The sequence below is a fragment of the Notolepis coatsorum genome, assembly GCF_963971535.1.
Source record: "Notolepis coatsorum genome assembly, chromosome: 1".
In the NCBI taxonomy this organism is placed as follows: domain Eukaryota; kingdom Metazoa; phylum Chordata; class Actinopteri; order Aulopiformes; family Paralepididae; genus Notolepis; species Notolepis coatsorum.
The window spans coordinates 153,968,149-153,992,068 of NC_140165.1; the positions used below are offsets into that span (position 1 = coordinate 153,968,149).

At 43.8% G+C, this 23,920-nt stretch overlaps 1 protein-coding gene across 1 annotated transcript in view; it reads right to left on the reverse strand.

Moving 5' to 3' along the window:
- The window catches only part of LOC311244956 (intraflagellar transport protein 81 homolog), a 58,882-nt gene that overhangs the window by 10,699 nt on the left and 24,263 nt on the right, over positions 1-23,920 (reverse strand). Inside the window, exons 8-12 of the mRNA XM_084334670.1 lie at positions 23,187-23,350; positions 22,936-23,031; positions 21,718-21,864; positions 5,289-5,438; positions 1,413-1,541 (exon numbers count right to left, since the gene is read on the reverse strand). Coding sequence (XP_084190796.1) covers positions 1,413-1,541; positions 5,289-5,438; positions 21,718-21,864; positions 22,936-23,031; positions 23,187-23,350 — 686 coding nt within the window. The remainder of the gene's footprint in view (positions 1-1,412; positions 1,542-5,288; positions 5,439-21,717; positions 21,865-22,935; positions 23,032-23,186; positions 23,351-23,920) is intronic.

The window sequence follows — 23,920 nt, forward strand, 5'->3', positions numbered from 1 at the left end:
CATCTTGGACCACGGCCTAATCGGCCGCAACTGGCTTCCATTTGGGCCTCAGTGCAACAGGGTGACAGAATAATAAAGTAGGTTCATATTTTGAGCTAATTAAAGATCTACAGAAACTGCATTTATGGTACTATGAGCTTCTGAAATTTGACGTATTTCCAAATGCAACAGACTTTTGGGGTGGGGTGGGAGGCCGATTTGATTGAAGTTTTATTGACATAAAGTACCCACACATTGGAGGGCGCAGTTCAAAATCTAAATGTATTGGACATTTTTAAGGGGTACACCGATATGCCCTACTTTGTTTACTTGTTTATTGCACAATGTCGCTCTATTGGTTGGATTCTTATTATATATTATTACTATTGTATTATGCACATCGTTGCGGGCAAGACCCCCCGCATTTCACTGTATACCTGTATGCCGTGACAAATAAAACTCTTGTATCTTGTATCTTGTTCCTATGAATGATAAATGATAAATCAAATAGTGCAGGTTGTTGGCTCAACTTACCCACCAAGTTTGAGCCAAATCGAATAGGAAAAAGATATCATGGTTATGGACACACACCCACACACGTGATTAAAATACCCTCTTGCGCTTTGTGTGGGTGTAATTAAGATACAGTGTGCTAGGCCTATGACCTTGGACCATTCAATCAATGTGCAAACAGCCCGTAAAACCTCTCTTTCACAGCTAAAACAAAGATCAAATCAGTGATGTCATCATGTATCACTTTATGTAGCTCCTCTATCGACAATGAATAGTGGTCTGAATTTGGACTCATAATGTGCTCTGAGCTTTTAAACTAATTTGAGCTGTATTTTACAGAAGAGCAGTCCTGAAAACAAAAATGGTTCTCATATCCCTGGAGAATTTCGGGATATATATACATTGTGTGTGAAAGTGTGCATATGCAACCATGGCATGATATACATGCATGCATACATACTAAAATAATAATAGTAAATACAAATCTAAAATAAACCCAGGATCACAGGCTCTATTGATTTTACTTGGGAGCTTTGTGTTGATGTGCCTAGCACCTGTTAAAGGTGCACTATGTAATTTTGTGAGAGTAAATTTTTAAACTGGATACATCTCAGAGGAAAATTGGATCCCTGGAACACCGTTTGAAACTAGAAAGCTACCTGAGAAATTACTATTTCACTGCTGTCATTTACAAGGCAGGGCAACAAACATATTCTAGGCTTACGTTTAGGTCACAGTGCCTAAAAATTATATTTTGTTTTCATTTATGAGAACACAAGATAGAATTATTCTACGAATTACAGTACATGTCTTTTGCAGGCTCTGCAAACGAATCCCCCTCCTCTGAAACGGCATAGTGCACCTTTAAGTAGTATAAGATTTATTTGTGTGTGTGTGTGTGTGTATTTTGAGTTAGTCACCATTTCAGACATGTCGTCCAGTGTGCGGCCCTTCATCTCGTCCAGCTCACTCTTGATGGCCGACACCCTCTCCAGCTCCTCCTGGGTGTCACTGTACCCAGAGATCCCCTTCTGTGCCTCCATGGATTGCTTCAAACACAGAGAGAGAGAGAAGAGAGAGAGAAAGAGAGAAGAGAGAGAAAGAGAGAGAGAGGGAGAGGGAGAGGGAGAGGGAGAGGGAGAGAGAGAGAGAGAGATCCATGCCCCAAACAATCACACTATGCAGATACGATTCTTGAAACATTTGACTTGCAAGTGGAAAATAATCCTTTTCTAACCTTCATAACTCAAAAGTACTAGAGGTGCACCGAATCCGGAATCTCACAATTAGATTATTGGTGTAACCATTAGATTCTCGATTCAATACATGCATAGATTTGATTCTAGATGCAGATTTTAGTTACTTTTCCCATTTGACTGAGGTTAGTAAAAAAAAAGAAAATTAACTATTTTAACAATCGTTAAAATGTAAAAACAAGATAGAATCCTAATTCTTATATTAATCGTTTTTTTCCGCCACAAAACACTGACCATCAAACATTTTTATGGTTTTCGTAGCTTGTGAATCTGTACAGTCAAACACTCCCAAGTTGCAAAAACCACTACAAACTAAAACATCTCCAAAGTGAAACCCTTAGCATTATAATAATAATAATAATAATTTAGGACCTGCTCAGGTGTCATTAATCGGCATGTATGCGATTCGTCTCTGCGATTAACCCACCCCGTCGTCCTCCCCCCCCCCCCCCCCCCCAAGGGCAGCCGGGAGCAGACAGGCGCAACGTGAGCCGCGCCAGGGGACCAATCCAAGTGCTCCTGTCCGTCTTCGTCAAGGACGCCACAGCGTTAGCGATCTTGTTGTTGTGCATGTTTTTCCATTGGGTTTATTTTATCTGGGGGGGGGAACCCTTGCGAGCACGGGGAGAACATGCAAACTCCACACAGAAAGGCCTGGGAGATACCCCACCTGGGTAACTGGCATCATGGAAACCTGGTCCCCAAGCGGGAATCGAACCCTGGACCTTCTTGCTGTGAGGCGACAGTGTTTAACCACTACACCACCGTGCCGCTGTGTAGTGTGTACACAGTTAAAAGAGCACTTTTAATTTTCAACCTTAATCCTATGCTTCTGTTGTGAGGAGAACATGTGATAATCGGACATGTAACTGACCAACGTGTTCCGTGTCGTCTACGAGAGCTCAGCCGCATCAGCACCTAGAGAAATTCCTCCCGGTGACGTCACAGAGAGGAGAGCAGACTTCTAGAGAACTGCAGACACTATTTCCTCAACCATTTCTTCAACCTTCCTCCAGTTGGTTCTACTACAGTTGAAAATAGTTGAGGAAATAGTGTCTGCAGTTCGCTAGAGGTCCGCTCTCCTCTCAGTGATGCCACCCAGAGGAATTTCTCGGGGGTACCAATGCAGTAGAGCTCTTGAGACACAGAACGTTGGACGTGTCAGATGATCACATGTCCTCCTCACAACAGAACAATAGGATTAAGGTTAAAAGTCGGTGAAGTGCTCCATTAACACTTTCAGAGCCCAAGATTAATCTTGATTTACAGTTTGAATGCCCACCATCCACTTCAATGTTAGCGCCTAATCTATGTTTTAAATTATGGCTATGTGTCTAATCTGCCCGTCGCTTATCAATGACTCGTTTTCCAGTCAACATTGTCGAAGCGGATTGTTTTTTTATCGGTTCATTATCGTTTTATAGCATTTTGAAAAGCCCTCGATTTCAAGGAAAATATAAATATTCCATGATAATCGCCCTTTACCGGAATATTCTAGAATACACAAAAACTTTGTCATTTTTCGGCCTATTTATGAATCGTTTTCAAATAAACGCTAGATTATCGATAGTATATGTGTACGTATGCACGCTATAGGCGATCTGAAAAATCGATTCTCTGATTTCCTTAAAGCGATCGCCCACACACACACACATAGGGCGAACGCTGAGATCTCAGCGAATACAACTCTGATTATCCCAAGACTTGTAAAATAGATTCCTTACCTCAGATCAGATGTTCTCCAAAAAGATCATTCCAATTCCTGATCGCCATTCCAAAAATCGATCTCTTTTATCCAACGCTACATACTGTACATATGTATTCCACGCTGTTCTGAGGCTCCACAATGAATCCGATCGGCTCGGGTTACATGCCTGAGAAGTAAAATGTGGATTCCGGATTTTTCTTTTCTCATCTATTTTCATTGAGTCCATTCCAAAAGGGTGCATTACCATCTGGGAGACGATAGGGGGCGGTTTTTTCACATCTGAGCTCCTACAGGGGCTGCATACCAACGGGAGACTCGGTTGATGAAATATGAATTCATATCGCTAATAAAAAAATAAACCGATAATTGTCGTCGTGGGCATTCAGGCATTGGGCTGATAAAACGTCTTATCACGTTTTGGGCATTGAAAGTGTTAAGTGTGGAGCCCAGCTGACCCTTGGCTCCGTCACCGCTGCAGTGTTGAGAAGAAGTCACTGAAGGGTTTTGTTCACAGGGACAGGCTCAGCTTGACACCTGGGACTAGAGGCCACTTTGTTCCCTGTGTAGCCAAGGTTAGGCTGGATGAGATAGCATATTCTATTCGTGTGTGGTCTATTGTACATATTAAAGGAGCTCCCGTCTTATACGGAGCTACTGAGCAATTTGATCCCGTAGATGGACTTGGCTGACACGCCGTTCTAAATGTCTGATCTGATACCAAACAGTCTTTGTCCCAATGATACAATGCAGGCAGCTTTACTTGGAAAATGATATTTATTTGCTTCACCGTGCAAACAGAATATCTTGGCTTTTTTCCTTAAACTGATTAAATAATAATGAATACAATACCTAATTGCCTACAAACATTTCGCCATGTGGCGTGTTCGTGCGTGCGGTCAAAAACCATTGCCCTTTCCGGGTCAAAACTCCTCCTCATACAGGTGTACCTGACACTTGAATAAAAGAAGCGCCACCCCCTGGTCACATAAATCCACTGCACATTAAATCCATTTTGGCCGTTACAGTACATCAAGGGTGAGAAATCTGTGGTGTGTATGAAAATAAGCAAACCGTAATGTCACCCAAGGCTGCCCTAAGAACCTAATCCCATCCTAAAAGGTTCACGCGACACTGTCCCACATGTGAACAGCTATCTGGAGCAGGCCTGCACTGTAGATGACCTCTGTAGTTACATTCCCCACTGAATCCTTCCCTTCACCTACAACTTCTGTCCGGTCCAAAAAAGCACTATAATGACCAACGTACAATGCACAGCCCAGCCACTGATAAACTGGAATGTGTGTACTACCCAGGACAGGAATGGGCTTGTGCCGAGCGGCGAGACACTGTGACCAGGGATAAAACATTCATGGGTGGAAAAAGGAATAGCGGTGTGTAGGATAGTGGAGAGGGGAGCAGATGCAGCCATCATAAATAGCAACAACGTATCCTTTCCTGTGCCAGAGGAGGGCGTCAGCAAGTCGGGACAGTACAGAAAAATCTCACGTGCATTCATCTATTCACTTTATTCGTCCCGCCAACCTTCGCAGTCATATTTTTATTTCTGGTCGCTGAACTTCGTGGCAAAGATTATTTGCCACGAACCAAATAAATAATGCATCTATAGCTAAATCTACTCTGCTAGCTCATTGTCCTTGTAACTAAGCTAATTGTAAAGAAAAAGGAATGGTGGCTTGAGATTTACAAGATCTCAAAAGGCTAATATATCCTTTTTGATAGCGGCCTTGAAACATGAATATGGAGAGTAGGGGAGAGTATGATGGATATACTGTGGGGTAGAGAATAGAGAGGGTATGGTTATTTGTTATTACCAGTTGTTGTTGGATGGCTTCATGTCTCTGTTTAAGGATCTCCTCCGTCCGCTGCAGGACGCCAAACTCCGCTTTCAGCTCGGCTATCTCCTGGCGCTTCTTCTTGTGCACAGTTCCCTTGCTGCGCAATTTCCCCACCAAGCGCTTGAACTAAGAGACAATATTAGAAAATAGGGTTAGAAAATATTTTGTGGCAAGTATTGTCTGAAGTAAATGACAGTTTTAAGAAAGAAGAAATGGGCTTGCCACATACAGGAGGCCCTACAGTCGGGTCCATAAATATTTGCACATCGATACAATTTTGGCTCTGTAGACCACCACAATGGATAATTTCAAGACTTTCAGCTTTAATTTGAAGGTATTCAAGAATCAAGAGGTTTATTTGTCACATACATACCAGGGCATACAGTGAAATACGGGTGGTCATGCCCGCATTGATTGTGCAAAATACAATAATAAAATAGGCATAGAAAAAATAAACATAGAAAAAATTAAATAGGTAAGACACAAGATATGCATGGTAAAAAAAGAAAAAGAAGACATGCTGAGTTCCTGAGAAACTGGTTCCTATATACACTACTATACAATATACAATTTACAATTGTAACTCTTAATGTATCTAAACTATACTATTAGTACCTCCTTCCTTTAAAGTCACTTTATATTTTTTAAAGTGACATTTTGTTTAAGTGATAGTTTTAGCGGTTGCCGCATGAGTGTTGTGTGTGTGTGTGTCTGTGTGTCTGTGTGTGCTCATGTGTATTTGTGAGTGGAGAGTTCAGTGTTCAGTGTTCTGATGGCCTGGGGGAAGAAGCTTAGCCGGAGTCTCTGTTCTTGCAGCGTGTGACCGACTGACCGTAGGCGCTTGAACAGGCTGTTGTTGGGGTGGTGGGGGTCTTTCATAATTCTGCAGGCTCTGGATTTGCACCTCCTGTTATAGAAATCCTGCAGGGGTGGTAGTGCAATACCCGTAGTACGCTCTGCTGAGCGCACCATTCTCTGGAGTGCCTTCCTGTCCTGTGCCGTGCTGTTTCCAAACCAGGCAGTGATGTTTCCAGTCAGAATGCTCTCTACAGCCCCGGAATAGAAGGAGTGGCATATCTTCCCCGATACTCTGAACTTCCTTAGCTGTCTCAGGTGATAGAGGCGCTGTTTCGCCTTTTTCACCACAGAATCTGTGTGTAGACCATGTCAGGTCCTCTGTGATGTGGACTCCCAGGTACTTGAAACTGCTCACCCTGTCCACAATAGCCCCGTTTATCCACAGTAGCGTGTGTGTCCCCTGCTGTATTCTCCTAAAATCCACGATCAGCTCTTTGGTTTTACCAATGTTCAGGAGTAGGCTGTTATCCCGGCACCAGCGTGCCAGTTCATCAACCTCCTCCCGATAGGCCTTCTCGTCGTTGTTAGAGATCTGCCCCACTACCACCGTGTTGTCCACAAACTTCACTATGGAGTTGGAGCTGAACCTGGCCACACAGTTATGTGTGTACAGTGAATACATCAGGGGGCTCAGAACGCAGCCCTGGGGGGACCCGATACTCAGGGTGATTTTGCTGGAGGTATGACCCCCCACCCTGACCGCCTGGGGCCTGTCACTTAGAAAGTCCAGGATCGGGCGCCCCAGTGGCGAACCAAATAACACGCCGAGTTGCGGCACGGCCGACCCGGGTTCGATTCCCGGACCCGTCGTTATTTGCAGAATGTCTTCCCCCCACTCTGTCTCCCGTTCCTCCTCTCTCTCTCTCTACTGGACTGCCCAGTAGTAAAAAGCGATAAACACTAAAAAAAAATCCGTAAAAAAAAAAAAAAAATCCAGGATCCAGGCGCTCATGGCGGAGCTCAGACCCAGATCGATCAGCTTGTCAACCAGTCTGGTGGGGACTATGGTGTTGAACGCTTAACTATAGTCAATGAACAGCAATCTCACATAGCCCCCCTTCAGACTGTCAAGGTGAGATAGTGTGTTGTGTGTAGTACTTGGGAGACCGCATCGTCAGTGGACCTGTTTGTCCTGTATGCAAACTGCAATGGGTCCATGTTACTGGGGAGGGAGGCACAGATGTAATCCTTGACCAGCCTCTCAAAGCATTTCATGACCACAGAGGTGAGTGCTACCGGTCTGTAGTCATTAAGGCCTGCTGGAGAGGAGGTTTTTGGCACAGGGATTATAGTAGACATTTTGAAGCAGGCAGGGACCACGGACTCAGCCAGGGATAGATTGAATATGGATGTAAATACTGGGGCCAGCTGATTTGCACAGGACTTACGTATTCGTCCTGTTATCCCATCTGGGCCAGCTGCTTTTCGAGTATTCACACCCATGAATGCTAATCTCACGCTGTGTTCCGTCAATGAGAGAGTGTGCCCCCCCCCTCCCCGCTGCAGCCGGTGCGTAAGTGACGCTGTTAGCCGGTGAGTTAGCGTCGCCACTGCTCGCCCCAAACCGTGCGTAAAAGGAATTGAGTTAATCCACGAGAGAGGCATCGGCACTCACTATTGAGGGGGGGCTGACTTTATAATCAGTTATCGCTTGTACTCCCCGCCATAAGCCTCTCGTGTCGTTCTGTGCCATCTGTGTCTCCATCTTGTTCGCATATCGCCGTTTAGCAGCCCGCACCTCTTTGCGTAGCATATAGGCTGCTACCTTATACTGTTCCATACTTCCCGATGCTCGGCCCGAGTTGTAAGCAGTGGTACGAGCATTCAGGGCCACTCGGATGGAATTGTCCACCCACGGTTTCTGGTTTAGGAAAACCTGCACCTTTTTCGTGGGGACAATACCATCAGCTAACGTATTTACATCAGGTGAGCGGTATAGGAATTACAACAGTTTCTACATGTGTACCCCCCCCCCCCCCCCCCTTTTTTTTAAAGGACCAACTAACAATCGTAAATCTAATTGTGACTTTTAATACTTAGTTGCAAATCCTTTGCAGTCAATGACAGCCTGATGTGTGGAACCCATAGACATCACCAGACGCTGGGTTTTGTCCCTGGTGATACTCTCTCAGGCCTCTACTGCAACGGTCTTCAGTTCCTGCTTGTTCTTGGGGCATTTTACCTTCTGTTTTGTCTTCAGCAAGTGAAATGCATACTCAATTTCAATTCAGGTCAGGTGATGCATAACATTCCACTTCTTTGCCTTAAAAACTCTTTGGTTGCTTTCGCAGTATGCTTCAGGTCATTGTCCATCTGCACTGTGTCCAATGACTTCTGAAGCATTTGGCTGAATATGAGCAGATCATATTCCCCAAAACACTTCACAATTCAACCTGCTGCTTTTGTTAGCAGTCAGTCACATCATCAATAAATACACAGGGAACCAGTTCCATTGGCAGCCATACATGCCCACGCCATAACACTACCACCACCATGCTTCACTGATGAGGTGGTATGCTTTGGATCATGAACATGAACAGTTCCTTTCCTTCTCCTTACTCTTCTCTTCCCATCATTCTGGTACAAATTGATCTTTGTCTCATCTGTCCATAGGATGTTGTTCTAGAACTGTACAGGCTTTTTATTTTGGCTAACTCTAATCTGGTCTTCCTGTTTTTGAGGCTCACCAATGGTTTACATCTTGTGGTGAACCCTCTGTATTGACTCTGGTGAAGTCTGTTCTTGATTTTTGACTTTAACACATATACGCCTACTTCCTGGAGAGTGTTCTTGATCTGGCCAACTGTTGTGAATGTTTTTGGCTAACTCTAATCTAAAAGTCTTCCTGTTTTTGAGGCTCACCAATGGTTTACATCTTGTGGTGAACCCTCTGTATTGACTCTGGTGAAGTCTTCTCTTGGTTGTTGACTTTAACACAGATACGCCTACTTCCTGGAGAGTGTTCTTGATCTGGCCAACAGTTGTTTTCCGTGGTCTTCCGGGTGCATTCTTTCTTTTTATGAATGTACCAATGTACGGTTGATTTGGCCGCACCTAATGTTTTTGCTATCTCTCTGATAATAAGAATAATAACTTCATTTTATATAGCGCCTTTCAAGGGACCCAAGGTCGTTTTACATAGGGGGGGGGGGGGGAGTAACAAAGTAACAGACAGTGGACAGACACAACATATACATATAAAGTGAGAGATTAGGGGTTAAAGGCCAAGTTGAAGAGGTGGGTTTTGAGCAGTTTTTTGAATGAGTCCAAAGTTGGGGCGGTGCAGAGTTCTGCAGGGAGGGAGTTCCAGAGGGTGGGAGCTGCCACACTGAAAGCTCTGTCCCCGAAGGTCCGCAGTCTGGTTCGGGGGATGGAGAGCTGACCAGTGTCCGTGGATCATAGGGACCGTGACTGAGTGTAGGGGTGGAGGAGGTCAGTGAGGTACTGAGGTGCCAGAGCGTGAAGGGATTTGTAGGTGAGCAGGAGGGTTTTGTAGGTGATGCAGGATTTGATAGGGAGCCAGTGGAGGTGGAGGAGGGTGGGGGTGATGTGCTGCCAGGGATGGGGTTGTTTCAATTGTTCAGCCTAATGATGACTTGCTTCACTGACAGCACTTTGGACCTCATATTGAGAGTTGACAGCAACAGATTCCAAATGCAAATACCACACCTGAAATTAACTCTAGACCTTTTATCTGCTCCTTGTAAATTAAATTATGAGGGAATAACACACACATGGCCATTGAACAGCTGAGCAGCCAATTGTCCAATCACTTGTGGTCCCTTAAAAAGGAGGAGGCACATATAGTAATTGTTGTAATTCCTACACCGTTCACTTGATTTGGATGTAAATACCCTCAAAGTTAAAAGTCTACACTTGAAGCACATATTGATTGTTTCATTTAAAATCCATTGTGGTGGTGTACAAAATGATGATATTTGCAGGGTTCTGTTAATTTACAAAGTGAAGTGGGAAGGCGGGGAAGAAACTTTAGTTTATATTTGGTGACATGCACTGCTGGAACAATGCGAGAGGCAGTTGGAGAAGAAAAAAGGTTTTAACCAGGGTTGGAGCCTGAGGAATAATTAGGGGTGGAGCCTAAAGCTGATATGCCTGACGGACATCACTATGGTCTGAAACGCTAAAGCAATCCACTCAGGCACACCGCGCCAAATACAAAATACCACAGAACAAACATCTTCGCCTGGCAGACGCACCAACGGCTGTCCCTCTGGACACGGCTCTCACTTCAACTCTCTTCTGTGGGTGGCACAATGAGACTCCTCCATAGTGGGGCACGGCTATAAATGTACACACAGGCATGGGAGAATAACAGTCACAGAAACCAGAGAATGGGATCTGTATCACTTGGGACATACAAGGCTTGTGTGCCGAGAGTTTGTGGTTTGTATATTTCGGGACGTCAAGGGCAGACGAGGTTGAGGGGGAATTTGCGGGACAGAATAATGCTGCATAGCGTTCCCTTGTCACCTACAGTTATGTCTCAAAAACAACTGCTGCTAAATCAACCAGCAGGTCGATCAGGTCATGTACACGCGCCGCACACGCACACACACACACAGTCAGACACACACACACACAGAGACAGACACCGACACCAGTGGCTGAAAATGCTGTGAATAATTAAATGCAGGCCATACAGCAGCAACATGACAAATCTGAATCTACTCTAGGGAATTTCTGCCTCCTCCCATATTCCATTGCCCGAGTAAGACTCCGCCCTCATGACCCCCAACCTTACATCCCACTGGAGATGTAAAATAGCTAAATCTATAATCTAGTGCAATGAAGCTTTTCTCTTCGGGGACTAATGTTTTTTTTGTATGTTGTCACTAAAAATAATAAAAATTTAAAATTAAAACCATCCTAGGTTACTAGATTCCCTGTAGGAAAGGGGGGGGGGGTTAGTGTGCTTCCGGTGGCCAGACAGCATACTCCTCTTAGCCAGGCTTATTGATCTCTTCAACTTGTCTTTGATTCCTCTGTCTTAATAAATCTTAATCTTAGATCTTAATAAATATATATTGACCGTGAAGATCTGTCCATGTGCATAATTGCATAATTGATTGATCCAATTCCACAACAAATTAAATAAGCTTGTATTTCATTGTCATTTAGATCAAAAGATGGGGTTATAACTGAACCGAGACAAGTAAACCAACATTGAAGTAATGGACTAGTTTGTACAATTGTTCTACAGTATGTATGTAACCAGCTGAGCAGTCATCTCTCAGAGAGGCCCTGCAGTTGTAGGCTGATGTGACGACACATCACCAGCAGAGTGGAAAATACCTCTGATAAGGTGATCGTTTTCACCGTGGCCAAGAAGCCCACATAAGCAAGGGGGAGACTGATAAGTGACTAATCCATTCTATTAACAACATTAATCTACAAACTCGACTGCCCTCTTTCTCAGCAAACCTGTCGGAGAGCATGCGATTTACATTTCAGAACCCAACTTAGTTTGAAGGAGACATATTATGGAAATAGTTATGCCTGGTCTATGCGTGGATTTGGAAATCTGCTGCCTCTGGGAGAACACCTGTTGGTTCTGAAATTGTTGTTACTGTAGATATCCATGTTTCACAATGACACCAAAATCAATGTGTTCAAAGCAGCCAAGCTACACAAGAGCTACACACAAGCTGTGCTATCGAGATTAGCTTTGAGTTGCAAGCTACCAATTACACTTTTTGATGTCAGATCCAGACACTTGAAAGCACCATAGAAAGGTCCCTGGTCTATCATCTTTGACAATCATGATTTCGCTGAGGAACTATATTTATCAATCTCTCTCAATTCATGATTCCATTTTAGAAGCATCCCCAAATGTACATCCTGCACCTTTTACAACATTCCTAACCCCACATACACTATCCAGAGGTGATGACCCCCCCCCCCCCCCCACTCCCACACAGGGCACAGAGGAGAGCAAGTAATTGCTATTTCTCCTGGGTCTCTGCAGCCTGGCCAGCTCACAGTGCGTGCGTGTGTCTGGCTCTGTCCATCAGTGACCATTATTAATATAGGCCTGTTTATAGCCAATAGTTGGTTCAAACACAATAAAGGATGTGAAGAGCAATCACTATTTAACCTTGACCTTACTGTATGCAAAAGGCCTAAGTGTGCTCTAACACAAGACAGTGCTGGCTTTGTGCAAAAATAAATAAGTTCTTGTTCCACAGTGTGGCAATATTCCTAGCACTATTTGGGCAACTTTACACAATTCCTGTGAGTCTATGGAAGACATCTGTAAGGTTTTTTTTTTTTTTTTTTAAATCATTGTTTTATATTTCTAATAGAGTACTCAAAAGCATCATTTTCCAGCCTCAAGATTTCAGCCTGTTATTGGCCTGGCTCCGCCCATAGACATATTTTTATTTATTTTTATTTATCCAGGAATGTCCCATTGAGATACAAGATCTCTTCTTCCAGGGAGTCCTGATAGACAAGTGGAGGAAGAGAAACAAAAGGTGGAGGAGAGAGAGAGAGAGAGAGAGAGAGAGAGAGAGAGAGAGAGAGAGGGGGGGGGGGGGGGGGGGGGGAGAGAGAACTGTGTGGGCACTCTGCGTGCGGGTCCCCTTCTCTCTCTCTCTCTCTCCCTCTCCCGTTCGGGGGGTCTGCTGCTGTGCCGCGCTGCAGCTTGTGCTCCCGAATGGGGGGGGGGGACCTGTGAGCGGAGTGTTTGCACGGTGGTCTCTCTCTCTCTCTCTCTCTCTCTCTCTCTCTCGCTCGCTCTGTCAAACCCCGTTTGGTGCGTTTCATAATAACTTCAGCTGTAGCGCCGCGGCACAGTGTGTATGTGTGCTCTGTCGCGAGGGTCTATCTGATTCTCTCTCTCTCGCTCGCTCTGTCAAACCCCGTTTGGTGCGCTACAACCACAGAGCCAATCGGATCACTGTCCGCTTACCCAGCGCCATCTGACGTCAGCATGCGCCTCAAATCAGAATGACCTACCCGGTAATTAAATCTAGCAGGAAATGGTCTGAGCTGAATGAGAGCAATCCGCCAATATGGTATTCTAGACACCAAAAACACTGATACTAACTCTATTACTATAATACAATGCTAGACTCAATGACATTTATAAATGCATGTAACATCCATGAGAACATGACCTATTGTGGACCCAAAGAACAGGAACATTCATTGTGGACTTTAATGTAGTGAATGTGATTATCAAAGGGTTCTTAAGGGTAAAAGAAATGACATTTATGAATGTATACTGTCCCCCAGGCTACTCCCCTGACTTTCTATCCAAAATATTTACTGAATTTAATGGCCTGGCCTCTGAGAATGCTTTTGTGGGCGGAGACTTTAACTGTCACCTTATACCGTCTCTTGACAAACTGCCACCCAGTTTGGCTCCCCCCTCTAGGCAAGCAAAGATGCTCACCTCCCTATGCAAAGACTCAGATGTCTGGAGAACCCTTTGCCCATCCGAACTGAAGTTCACCTTTTTTAGCGGCCCACACAAGAGCAACAGTAGAATAGACTATTTCTTCATCCCTTCCTCTAAGCTCTTTCTAGTATCGTCCTGCACAATCGGAAGTATTGTTTTATCGGATCACGCCCCTATATATCTGGTCTACTCCCGGTCAGAAGAGAGGGCGCTGTCGAGGCGTTGGCACCTCAATCCATACCTCCTCAAGGATGATATGTTTGTCTCCTATTTCGAATCGGAATTTAAAATTGTCTACTCAATTAACTCGCATTCTACGGATAACCCGTCTCTGCTCTGGGAAACATCCAAGGTCTTTTCTCGCAGACTGTCTTACGTATCATCCAAGAAACGCAAGAAAAATTAACAATGCAAACTTCTTGAATCCAAACTAGCCGACCTTGAGAATCAACATGTTTCAAACCCAGCCCCGACTGTGCTTATAGAGCTTACGGCCACCAGAACTGCGTTAAACACTCTTCTGATCCAGGACGTCGAATACTCTCTTAAATTTGCCAGACATAGAATGTACGAACACGGTGACTAGCCTGGTAGGTGCCTATCTAACTTGGCAAAAAAAAGGCTGACACCCAAGTAATAGCCTCAATCTCGGACTCCAACAGGGTCAGGTCCTTTGACACCAAAACTATTAATAAAGAGTTTGCCTCTTTCTATGCCCAACTCTATAGGACCGAACGACCCGACAGTGCTCTCTCTGACATGCAAGCTTTTTTCGCTGACTTGCACCTCCCTAAGGTATCGAAAGATCAGAACTTGCTCATTAACGCCCCAATTACGAAGGAAGAAGCTCTGGGCGCCCTTAAGGCTATGCCATCTGGTAAGGCTCCGGGCCCGGACGGTTTCGGATGCGAGTTCTATAAGGAATTCGGTCATATTCTTTTGGATCCCCTGCTGGCAATGCTTAATCACTCCTCTGAGGTGGGGATATTACCCCAGTCCCTACGGGAAGCTAATATTTGCCTTCTCCTTAAGAAGGGTAAATGCCCTGAAAAGTGCGCCTCCTATAGGCCTATAGCCCTGCTTAATTCGGACCAAAAATTGCTCTCCAAGATCCTGTCCATGCGCCTAGAAAAAGTACTCCCTTTTATTACTAACGAAGATCAGACTGGTTTTATTAAGGGTAGGAACTCTACCGACAACATGAGACGGCTCCTTACTATCATCCAAATGACTCGTGAGACAGACCACCCTGCGGTGGTTCTGTCTCTCGACGTGGAGAAGGCATTCGACCGTGTAGAATGGCCGTATTTGTTTCTAACCCTCGCTGAATTTGGCCTAGGAAATACTTTTATTGATTGGGTCAAGGTTCTTTACAACTCACGGATGTCGGCGGTCCTGACTAACGGACTTAGGTCTAACAACTTTCCTCTACAACGGGGGAACCCCCAGGGGGACCCTCTTAACCCTTTACTATTTGACATGGCCATAGAACCACTCGCGCAGGCCATAAGGCAGTCAGCCGAGATCTCAGGTATTAGAGTGGGCGAGAGGGAACACAAAATCACTCTTTACGCGGACGACGTACTGATCTTTATATCTAAACCTGACTCTTCAATTCCATGTCTAACCCGCATGATTTCCACATTTGGAACCTTCTCGGGGTACAAAATAAACTTTTCCAAATCCGAAGCAATGCCACTTGGGACACTTAAATCCATTCCGATCCTGCCCTTCCCATTTCGCTGGTCGCCCTCCGGCTTTGTTTACTTAGGAGTATTTGTGACACTCACCTATGATACATTGTTTAAGGCCAACTTTCCCCCCCTCTTAGACACCATAAGGGCAGACCTAGTTAGATGGGCCCCCTTACCAATCTCCTGGCTGGGTAGGATAGCCAGTGCTGCTGACAAACAAGGTTATCAAGGTGCTAGAAGGCTGGCTAAGCTCATTCATTTGGAATGGGAAGAAACCGCGTCTGAAAATGGCCAAATTACAGATGGATAGTGAAGATGGGGGTCTAGACCTACCTAATATTAGACATTACCAACTAGCAGCACACTAGGGTACTTGTCGGCTGGTTCAGATCAGACCCACTGTCAATCTGGCTGGACATTGAATCCTCGCAATCTAAGTCCCCCCTATGGAACCTACTATTTATCAAAGACTTTAAAGGGGGGATGAAGCAGTGAGCAATGTGATCCTAGTTTGTTTGTTGTGTACCTTGTGTAAGACAGGGTCCTATAATCAAATGTGAAATCTAGCTTATTTGTCTGAAAAATCAAATATAATATCCCTGGTTTCAACATGGGCGCCGCCATTTTTGTTGCTGACGTCATGGGGCTGGTTGGGTCTGGCTCCTAGTATACACTGTTGGTTAGATGCCTATGGATGGACATGGATTGTCGGGTCAGTCTGTAAATAAAATGTTGCCTACCAAACATCGGGATCGTGGTGGTGCTTTTTGTATTGCTCCCGGCTGTTCGAACTAATTTTACCGCATGAAAGAGAGAGGAAAGGTGGTTCATTTCCATTTATCGCTATGCTTCATCTCCACTTTAAGTCTGTTAGGAAAATATGCTCCAACCCCATCACACTATGCTCCGTCAAGGCCTGGAAGACTGTCCGTAAGGTGGAGGGCCGAGCCAAGCTGACCTCTCCTCTTACCCCGATCGTAGGCAATCCTGACTTTAAGCCAGACCAAATTGGCGGCGGCTTCAAGACCTGGCATAAGCAGGGCATAACTGATCTTGGCCACCTGTTTGATGGCCAGACCCTAATGTCCTTTACACAGCTGCAGCAGCGGTATGGCCTATTGAAAGCGGAATTTTTTAGATACCTACAAATTAGGCAGTTTATCACCAAGGACACCTCACTTTTAACTAACAGCTCCACCTCACAGGTGGAGAAAGCCCTCTCCTTGCAGATCCCCAAAAAACAAATATCTATCTTCTATAGTACTCTAAACCTTAATTCATCTTTATCTTCCCTTGTTACTAAACAGTCCTGGGAAAAAGACCTGGACATAGAGATCACAGATGTAGACTGGCAGGATGCATGGACCTACGCAAAATAAATCTCTGTTTGCAACCGCACCAAGGCTATTCAAGTTAGAATCTTGCACCGCATTCATATTACCCCCAACCTTAAGAGTAAAATGGACCCCTGGCGGCTAGGTGGTGTAGTGGGCAAGGCACTCGCCACCAGTGTGGAGACGCTAGGATTCGCGTGTTCGAATCCAGCTCTCCACATTGTTTTCAGTTTAGCTGGTCGTCCGCAGTAATACACATTGGCCGTATTACGGGGAGGGAAAACTGAAGGGTGGGGATCGAACGTTGTGAACAAGCGACTCCTACAAGTCGGTTGGTGCGCCTGCGCAGTAGAATCAGGAAGTGTCGGGGGCAGCGTGAGCCTCCCACGCGTTACTCCTCGCCACTGAGAGATCGAGCTGCGCAGGTGAAAAGATGCGACTGCTGTTACCTCAAGTACCGGAGGGGACTTGTGCTATGTATGACTTAGTCCACATTGCAGCCGGCTTGTGGGAGGCAAGAAACAGCGTTCGTGACAGGGGAGGGTTGAATTGGATGATACGAAATTGGGATGGGAGAAAAATATAGAAAAATGGGAGAAAAAGTGGATAAAAAAAAAAAAAGAGTAAAATGGACCCCAATACATCCCCACTTTGCTTTAAATGCAAGATAGAGATTGGAAACCACGTCCACTGCTTTTGGACCTGTGTAAAGCTTCAGAGCTATTGGTTCGACATCGTAGAGGAACTATCGGACATATTTCACACCCCCATCGAGCTGGATCCCCTCTGCCTTTTACTGGGCCTCCCAGATATTCATATTGCCAATTTCAAACATAAGAGACTGTTCAATTTGTTGACATTTGCTGGTAGGAAGAACATCCTATTGTTTTGGATCAAGGATGAGGTCCCATCAAAGAGGTCATGGCACAATATCATAATGGAATGCATTCCCTGTGAGTATATCACATGCATGCTGCATTCCAAGTTGGACACTTTTTATGAAATCTGGGACCCTTATCTGTCACATATTGGACCTGCGCTATCCACCACTGTACTCGCCGGATTTCCCCATTACCCGTAACCTCCCAATAGACCAATGCTGCCTTGTTTTGTCTGATTGTGCTGGCATTGTTGCTGAGGGAACCGTAACTGATGCGAAGGTGCTTACATATACACATGCACACGCTCACACCACACATACACGCATGCACACACATAGAACACACGTCACTCACACACATGCAAGCGCAAATTACACAGGCATATCAAACATTCACACATAAAACACGCACATAGGTAAGGCACACGCACACATGGGTAGGTAGAACACACATATATATAGCACACAGATAATGCACACACATGAGAGCCACACTTATTTTTTATTTAATTTTTATTATTTTACTTTCTTGTTTGCCTGTCTTGTGCTGTTATTATTGTTGTTAGTGTTACTATTATTATTATTATTGTTAATGTATTGTGATGTCTTGTTCTATGTTGGAAAATTGAAAATAAAAACATTTATAAAAAAAAATTTAAAAGAATTAGAATGAAGGGATTTACACAGCAGTTTGGCTTGAATGTTTTTACAGAACTGAACTAGAAGATTTATTAACACTCAAAATGAGGGGGGCGCCTAACATTTTATAGTCTTTCCAGTTCCGTCGCTTGTTCTGGAGAATCACTGTTGTGTTCTATTTATAGCCTCACATGGGAATGTGAGAGCGAGAGAGGAAAAAGAATAGACAGTAAGCCCTTCTTTGTGTACATAAGGAGCAGAAATAGCCTCTCATACTTACTGGGCTTCGGAAATCGTCTGGGATTCACAAGTCTTAGAACTTATGTAGTTTTAGAGCCAATGCTAGTGCAAAACTCAAATTAATCTGAAAATGTTTTGTGTTACGGTAAATGTAATGGTTAACACATTGTGCGCCATAAATGGCGTAAGTCGTTATTGCCCGCCATGCGTTGAACGCCAACAACGGCGTAAATTGTTTTTGGGATCAATATTTTTTTTTTCCGCCATGGCATTCATAATTCATCCAGCCTCCCTCCGGACTGCAGCGGCACCCTGTCTGAGATTGCAATACCGCCGCCTGGTGGATGGTCGGGCGAGTTACACTCACGCTAAACCGGAAGTGGCGATCTGTGCATCGAGGAAATTCCTCCGTCAGTAATATCTTGTTACGTGGGTCCAGACAAACACTCGAGTGCATTTGGATCGCTTTCGAAACGCAATAATCTATATGATTTCGGCGTTTATTGCGCCATACAAACCGGAAATGGATCTAGGAGATCGACGTCAAATAATTGGGATCTTTTTCCTCCAGTCTCATCGGCGAACGGTAAGAGGACACTAACGTTATTTTCAGCCCGATTGTCCATTTATTTGTTTGCAATCAGTCTGATCAATATATCAACCCATACTAAATAAAGCCGTTACTGACGATCAAGGAATTATAAACGACCCCCCCCCCCTTTCCTTCACGCATGATGAAGCATAATGTATACCGATCATATACATTTGAATTTTTTAATATAGCGTGTATAGGAAAGAAACGCCAATCGATAATCTATCATATGCATCAGGGCCTATAACTAGCGTTTTTGGAATTACAGCAGAAAAGCTTAAAAACACTTATATTCTAGACCAGTAGTTCTCAACTGGTCTAGCCTCGGGACCCAACATTTTCCTTAGTCATTAAGTCGCGACCCACATGTTTTAACCACTTTTTTTTTTTTTTTTTTGCAGTAATACACAATCTTTCATGCACTGTTAAAAACATGAAATAAACACAAAAAAGTGCAACAAAAGTGCAACTAGGGCTAAAAACCCAAATAAAATAAAATAATAATAAATAATATAAGCTTAGCAGATTTCTTAGCTTAACATAACAGACCTAATTTTGGGCGAACTAATGGGATAACTGGGGTTGCAACAAAAGTGCAACTAGGGCTAAAAACCAGATGAAATAAAATAATAATAATAATAAATAATTATGCTTCTTAGCAGACTTCTTAGCTTAACATAACAGACCTACAGTAAGTTTGGGGGAACTAATGGGATAACTGGGGTTGCAACAAAAGTGCAACTAGGGCTAAAAACACAATGAAATAAAATAATAATAATAATAAATAATATATCCTTCTTAGCAGACTACTTAGCTTAACATCCCAGGGAACTAATGGGATAACTGGGGATGTTGTTTGCTCCTGACAAGAGTCTCCAAGTCTGGGGTGATGGTAGACAAAGCAACTCTGAGGTCATGCTCAATGTCCAATCTGTTCCTCTGCTTTATCTTCAGCTGGACCAGAGCTGAGAACCCACTTTCACAAAGATAGGTAGTGCCAAAAAAATATAATAAAATAAAAAAAAATTCTCACACATCCACTTTTGGGTCGCGGCCCACCAGTTGAGAAACACTGTTCTAGACGGTATTAACGCAACAATGTATGAATGAAAAAATATAACGTTCCCACATCCGGAACGATAGATAATCGATGTTGAATGGGCCATAGTAATGCAGATATAGCTATAATATTTTAAAAGTTATAGCCCTGCAAAGAAGGTAAACATCTCCATAGGCTTACAGCGCTGGCAGACTGGGTATAATGATGGGCACAATGCCCGGCGCCCAATGTGTTAATACAGTGAACTTATTGTTTTATTGTGGATCCCCATTAGTCTACACCAAGGTGAGACTAATGGGTGATAACTCTTGATTAGTGGTTCCCAAAGTGGGGGGTCGCGAGATGATTTCCAAAAAAAAAAAAAAAAAAAAAATTTGTTAATGCAGTCAGGCCACTGAACTTAGAAGCAAGACAGGCCAGTGTTTCTAGTTGCAGAGATCACTGCAACTCACACAAGTTGGAGGTGGGACCCTTACAAAAAACTAAAAGTCCATCAAAATCAGTGTTGTTGCTAATCAATGACACATGCTAGCCTGTAATAACCCCCCCCAGAAAAATAAAGACATTTGATATATTGCAAATATATGCCATCACACACACTGGCATTTAAAGGGTTAGAATAAAAAAATTAATTGGATATGTGGTGTTATGATCAGGGCTGAAGTTGAATAAAAGATTTATGAAAGAAAAAGTGGTAAATTATTTCAACAGTCATATTTTTATGGCGTTTTTGAAGAGGACAATTTAGTCCGTTATGGTAACAGTGAGTATTTTTTTCAATCTGACATTACAAAAAAACTGAAAATCCATCAAAATCAGTGTTGTTGCTAATCATACATATGCTAGCCTGTTTTTTAACAATAATTTGTGATGCCATCACAAACACTGGCATTTAAAGGGTACAAATAAAAAAATGCCTGCACCAGAATGCAGGAAATTAAGTCTTTGTAACAAACAACGTCCTGGTGGGGGACCCCGAGACCCCCCGCTTAATTAAAAAGTGGCCTGACTGGGGCTATATTTTGCACTATATTTCCTGGCCTGAATGATTTCCCCAGTCCGGCCCTGGTTAAAAGCTTCCAATGCTTATTAGTGTGTGTGCGTTTTAACGTTTGCATGTTTCAACCATACATTTCCTTTTATTAAAAAAAAATAAAAAATTAAATTGCTTTTTTATTTTTGTATACCGTAATTTTTTTTAACCTCCTATAATAGTGGGGGTCGCGGCTCTCTGACACTGTTATTTCGGGGGTCGCGGCCTGAAAACTCTGGGAACCCCTGATTAGACAGTGAGTGCCATAGTGTGGTAGTGAAAGGGTTAACCCCCTGTGGTGTGGTAATGAAAGGGTTAACCCTCTGTAGTGTGGTAGTGAAAGGGTTAACCCCTGTTGTGTGGTAATGAAAGGGTTAACCCTCTGTAGTATGGTAGTGAAAGTGTTAACCCCCTGTTGTATGGTAGTGAAAGGGTTAACCCACTGTATGTTGCTGATGAAAGTGTTAACCATCTGTAGTGCGGTAATGAAAGGGTTAACCCTATGTAGTGTGGTAATGAAAATGTTAACCCTCTGTATTGTGGTAATGAAAATGTTAACCCTCTGTATTGTGGTAATGAAAAGGTTAACCCTCTCTGTAGTGTGGTAATGAAAGCGGCAAAACTCAGCGGTATGACAGATCCACCTGTATACCTCGTCGCCCCGGACAACCTCGCCTCCGTCCAGGTCTCGTGCCTGGCTGGTCTTCTGGGCCATCTCCCTATCTGCTGCTGCCAGCTCCTCCCTCACTTCCTGCAGCTCCTCCACCTTCGCCTCCTTCTTGCGTATGATGATGGAGGCCTGAGAGTCACATTACAAAGGATAAAATATGATCAAGGAGTGTAAATTACAAATTGTGTGGAGGTGAACATTTGTCAGTGCTGCTACAGAAGGGAATTCTCTATACTGCAGTAAGTAAGACATCTGTGTAGTAGCCATTTGCAATATTTCACTTACATTTTTTCCTTTTTCTACTTTTAGAGTCAGTTCAGACATCTCACCAATTTTCAGTTTCTGTCATTGAAACATCTGGACATATTAAATATGTTCATATCAACTGGCCTATTTCACTATGATTGACAGAATGCATATTGCTGTTGTCTGAGGAGGATGAAGGGGGGTAAATACCGCTCACTCTCATTAAGCCAACAATAGCGGTCTTGATAAATGACCAAATCACTGTCACAATGATTTTCTTAATTTCAGGTGTAGTGATTTACTTAGCAAAACAATGCTAAATCCCCATTAATTAACCCCCATTGCTAAATACACCATTTACATAGTAACGTCATAGAGTAAAATAGGGTAATTGTATCCTTTCTCTTAAAGTGAAGTAACATTGGGAGCTCCAGTAGCTCACCGCGTATCTCGGCGCTATTTCGGCGTCGGGGACAACCGTGCGCGTCACGGATCTGGGGTACACGAGTTCGACTCCCGGACTCGCCGTATTTTCTCAGAGTGTCTTTCCCCGATCTATATCCCATTCAACCTGTTTCTGTCGGTCATGCTTGACCAGAAAAAAGCGATAAACGCTAAAAAGAACCAGCTGACTGGTCAAAGTTTAAAAAAAAAAAGTGAAGTAACATTACAGGAGTCCACACCATCCAAATGTTGCGGTTATTGTTGCAGTACAGTAAGCGCTGCTTGTGAATTAGAAATTATGTGGAAATAAACTAATGAAACAGGAACTAATGACAGTTGTGCAGAACAACAGTATCACTAGAGCAGCAGATAAAAAGGGTACAAATCAAACCACTGAAATATTTTTGTCAGAAACATAAATACACTTTTTGGTGACAAAACATTAAAGTGTCTGGCTCACAAAAAACAAAGAAGGACCACAGGAACATAAAGCCGGAAGAAAGGCATCACCTGTTGCCTGAAAAGGGTCAGCTTGTCATCCATGGGGTCATGTCTCATCATCCTCTTCTCAATCAGATGATTTATTTGACCGTTGACCTCTTTAATCTGCAAGGTTAGGGACAAACAAACCAAAAGTTTCAAACGGGTGGTGACTGATAAAAACATCTACAAACAGAATAAAGGCTGTATGACATTCTCTCACATGGCATTAACACATCGTGCATCGAGTCTTTGTTGACCATCACACATATATTCCTTACCTTGTGGTCCAGTTGGTGGAGATCGGCCTGGCCCATGGCGGGCTCCGACACCACTTTCTGAAGGTACTTCACCAGGCGCTTCTTACTCTCCAGCTCCTTGGGGACTTTATCCAACACCATGTAAGAGTTTATCTTGATCTCCTCTTCTAGTCTCTTCATTAAGCCTGAAAGAATGAGAACTTTGTCATCACTCTCCGATACGTTTCGACTCAAAAACAGTGACTGATCAGGATCAATGGGGCACTAGTGGAGAGGGTGAGCAACATTGGGTACCTTGGCCTGACATGGACTACACACATCTCAGAGGACCCGACATGGACTACACACATCTCAGAGGACCCGACATGGACTACACACATCTCAGAGGACCCGACATGGACTACACACATCTCAGAGGACCCGACATGGACTACACACATCTCAGAGGACCCGACATGGACTACACACATCTCTCGGCTGAGAGTACCACCGGAGGTGAACTACTCCCCAACCTGCAGGACATCTATACCAGGCGGTGCAGGACTGAGGCCAAGAGAATTATAAATGATCCCAGCCATCCGAACAATGGACGCTTCTCTCTGCTGAGGTCAGGCAAACACTACCGCAGCTTTAAGGCCAACAACACAGAGAGGTGTGGTAAATTCCCAAACCATAGATCTCATGATTAACTAATGTGTAGAAATACTAGGCCCTCAAAACAATAATTCATAGATTGTGTGTGTGTTTACATAGAC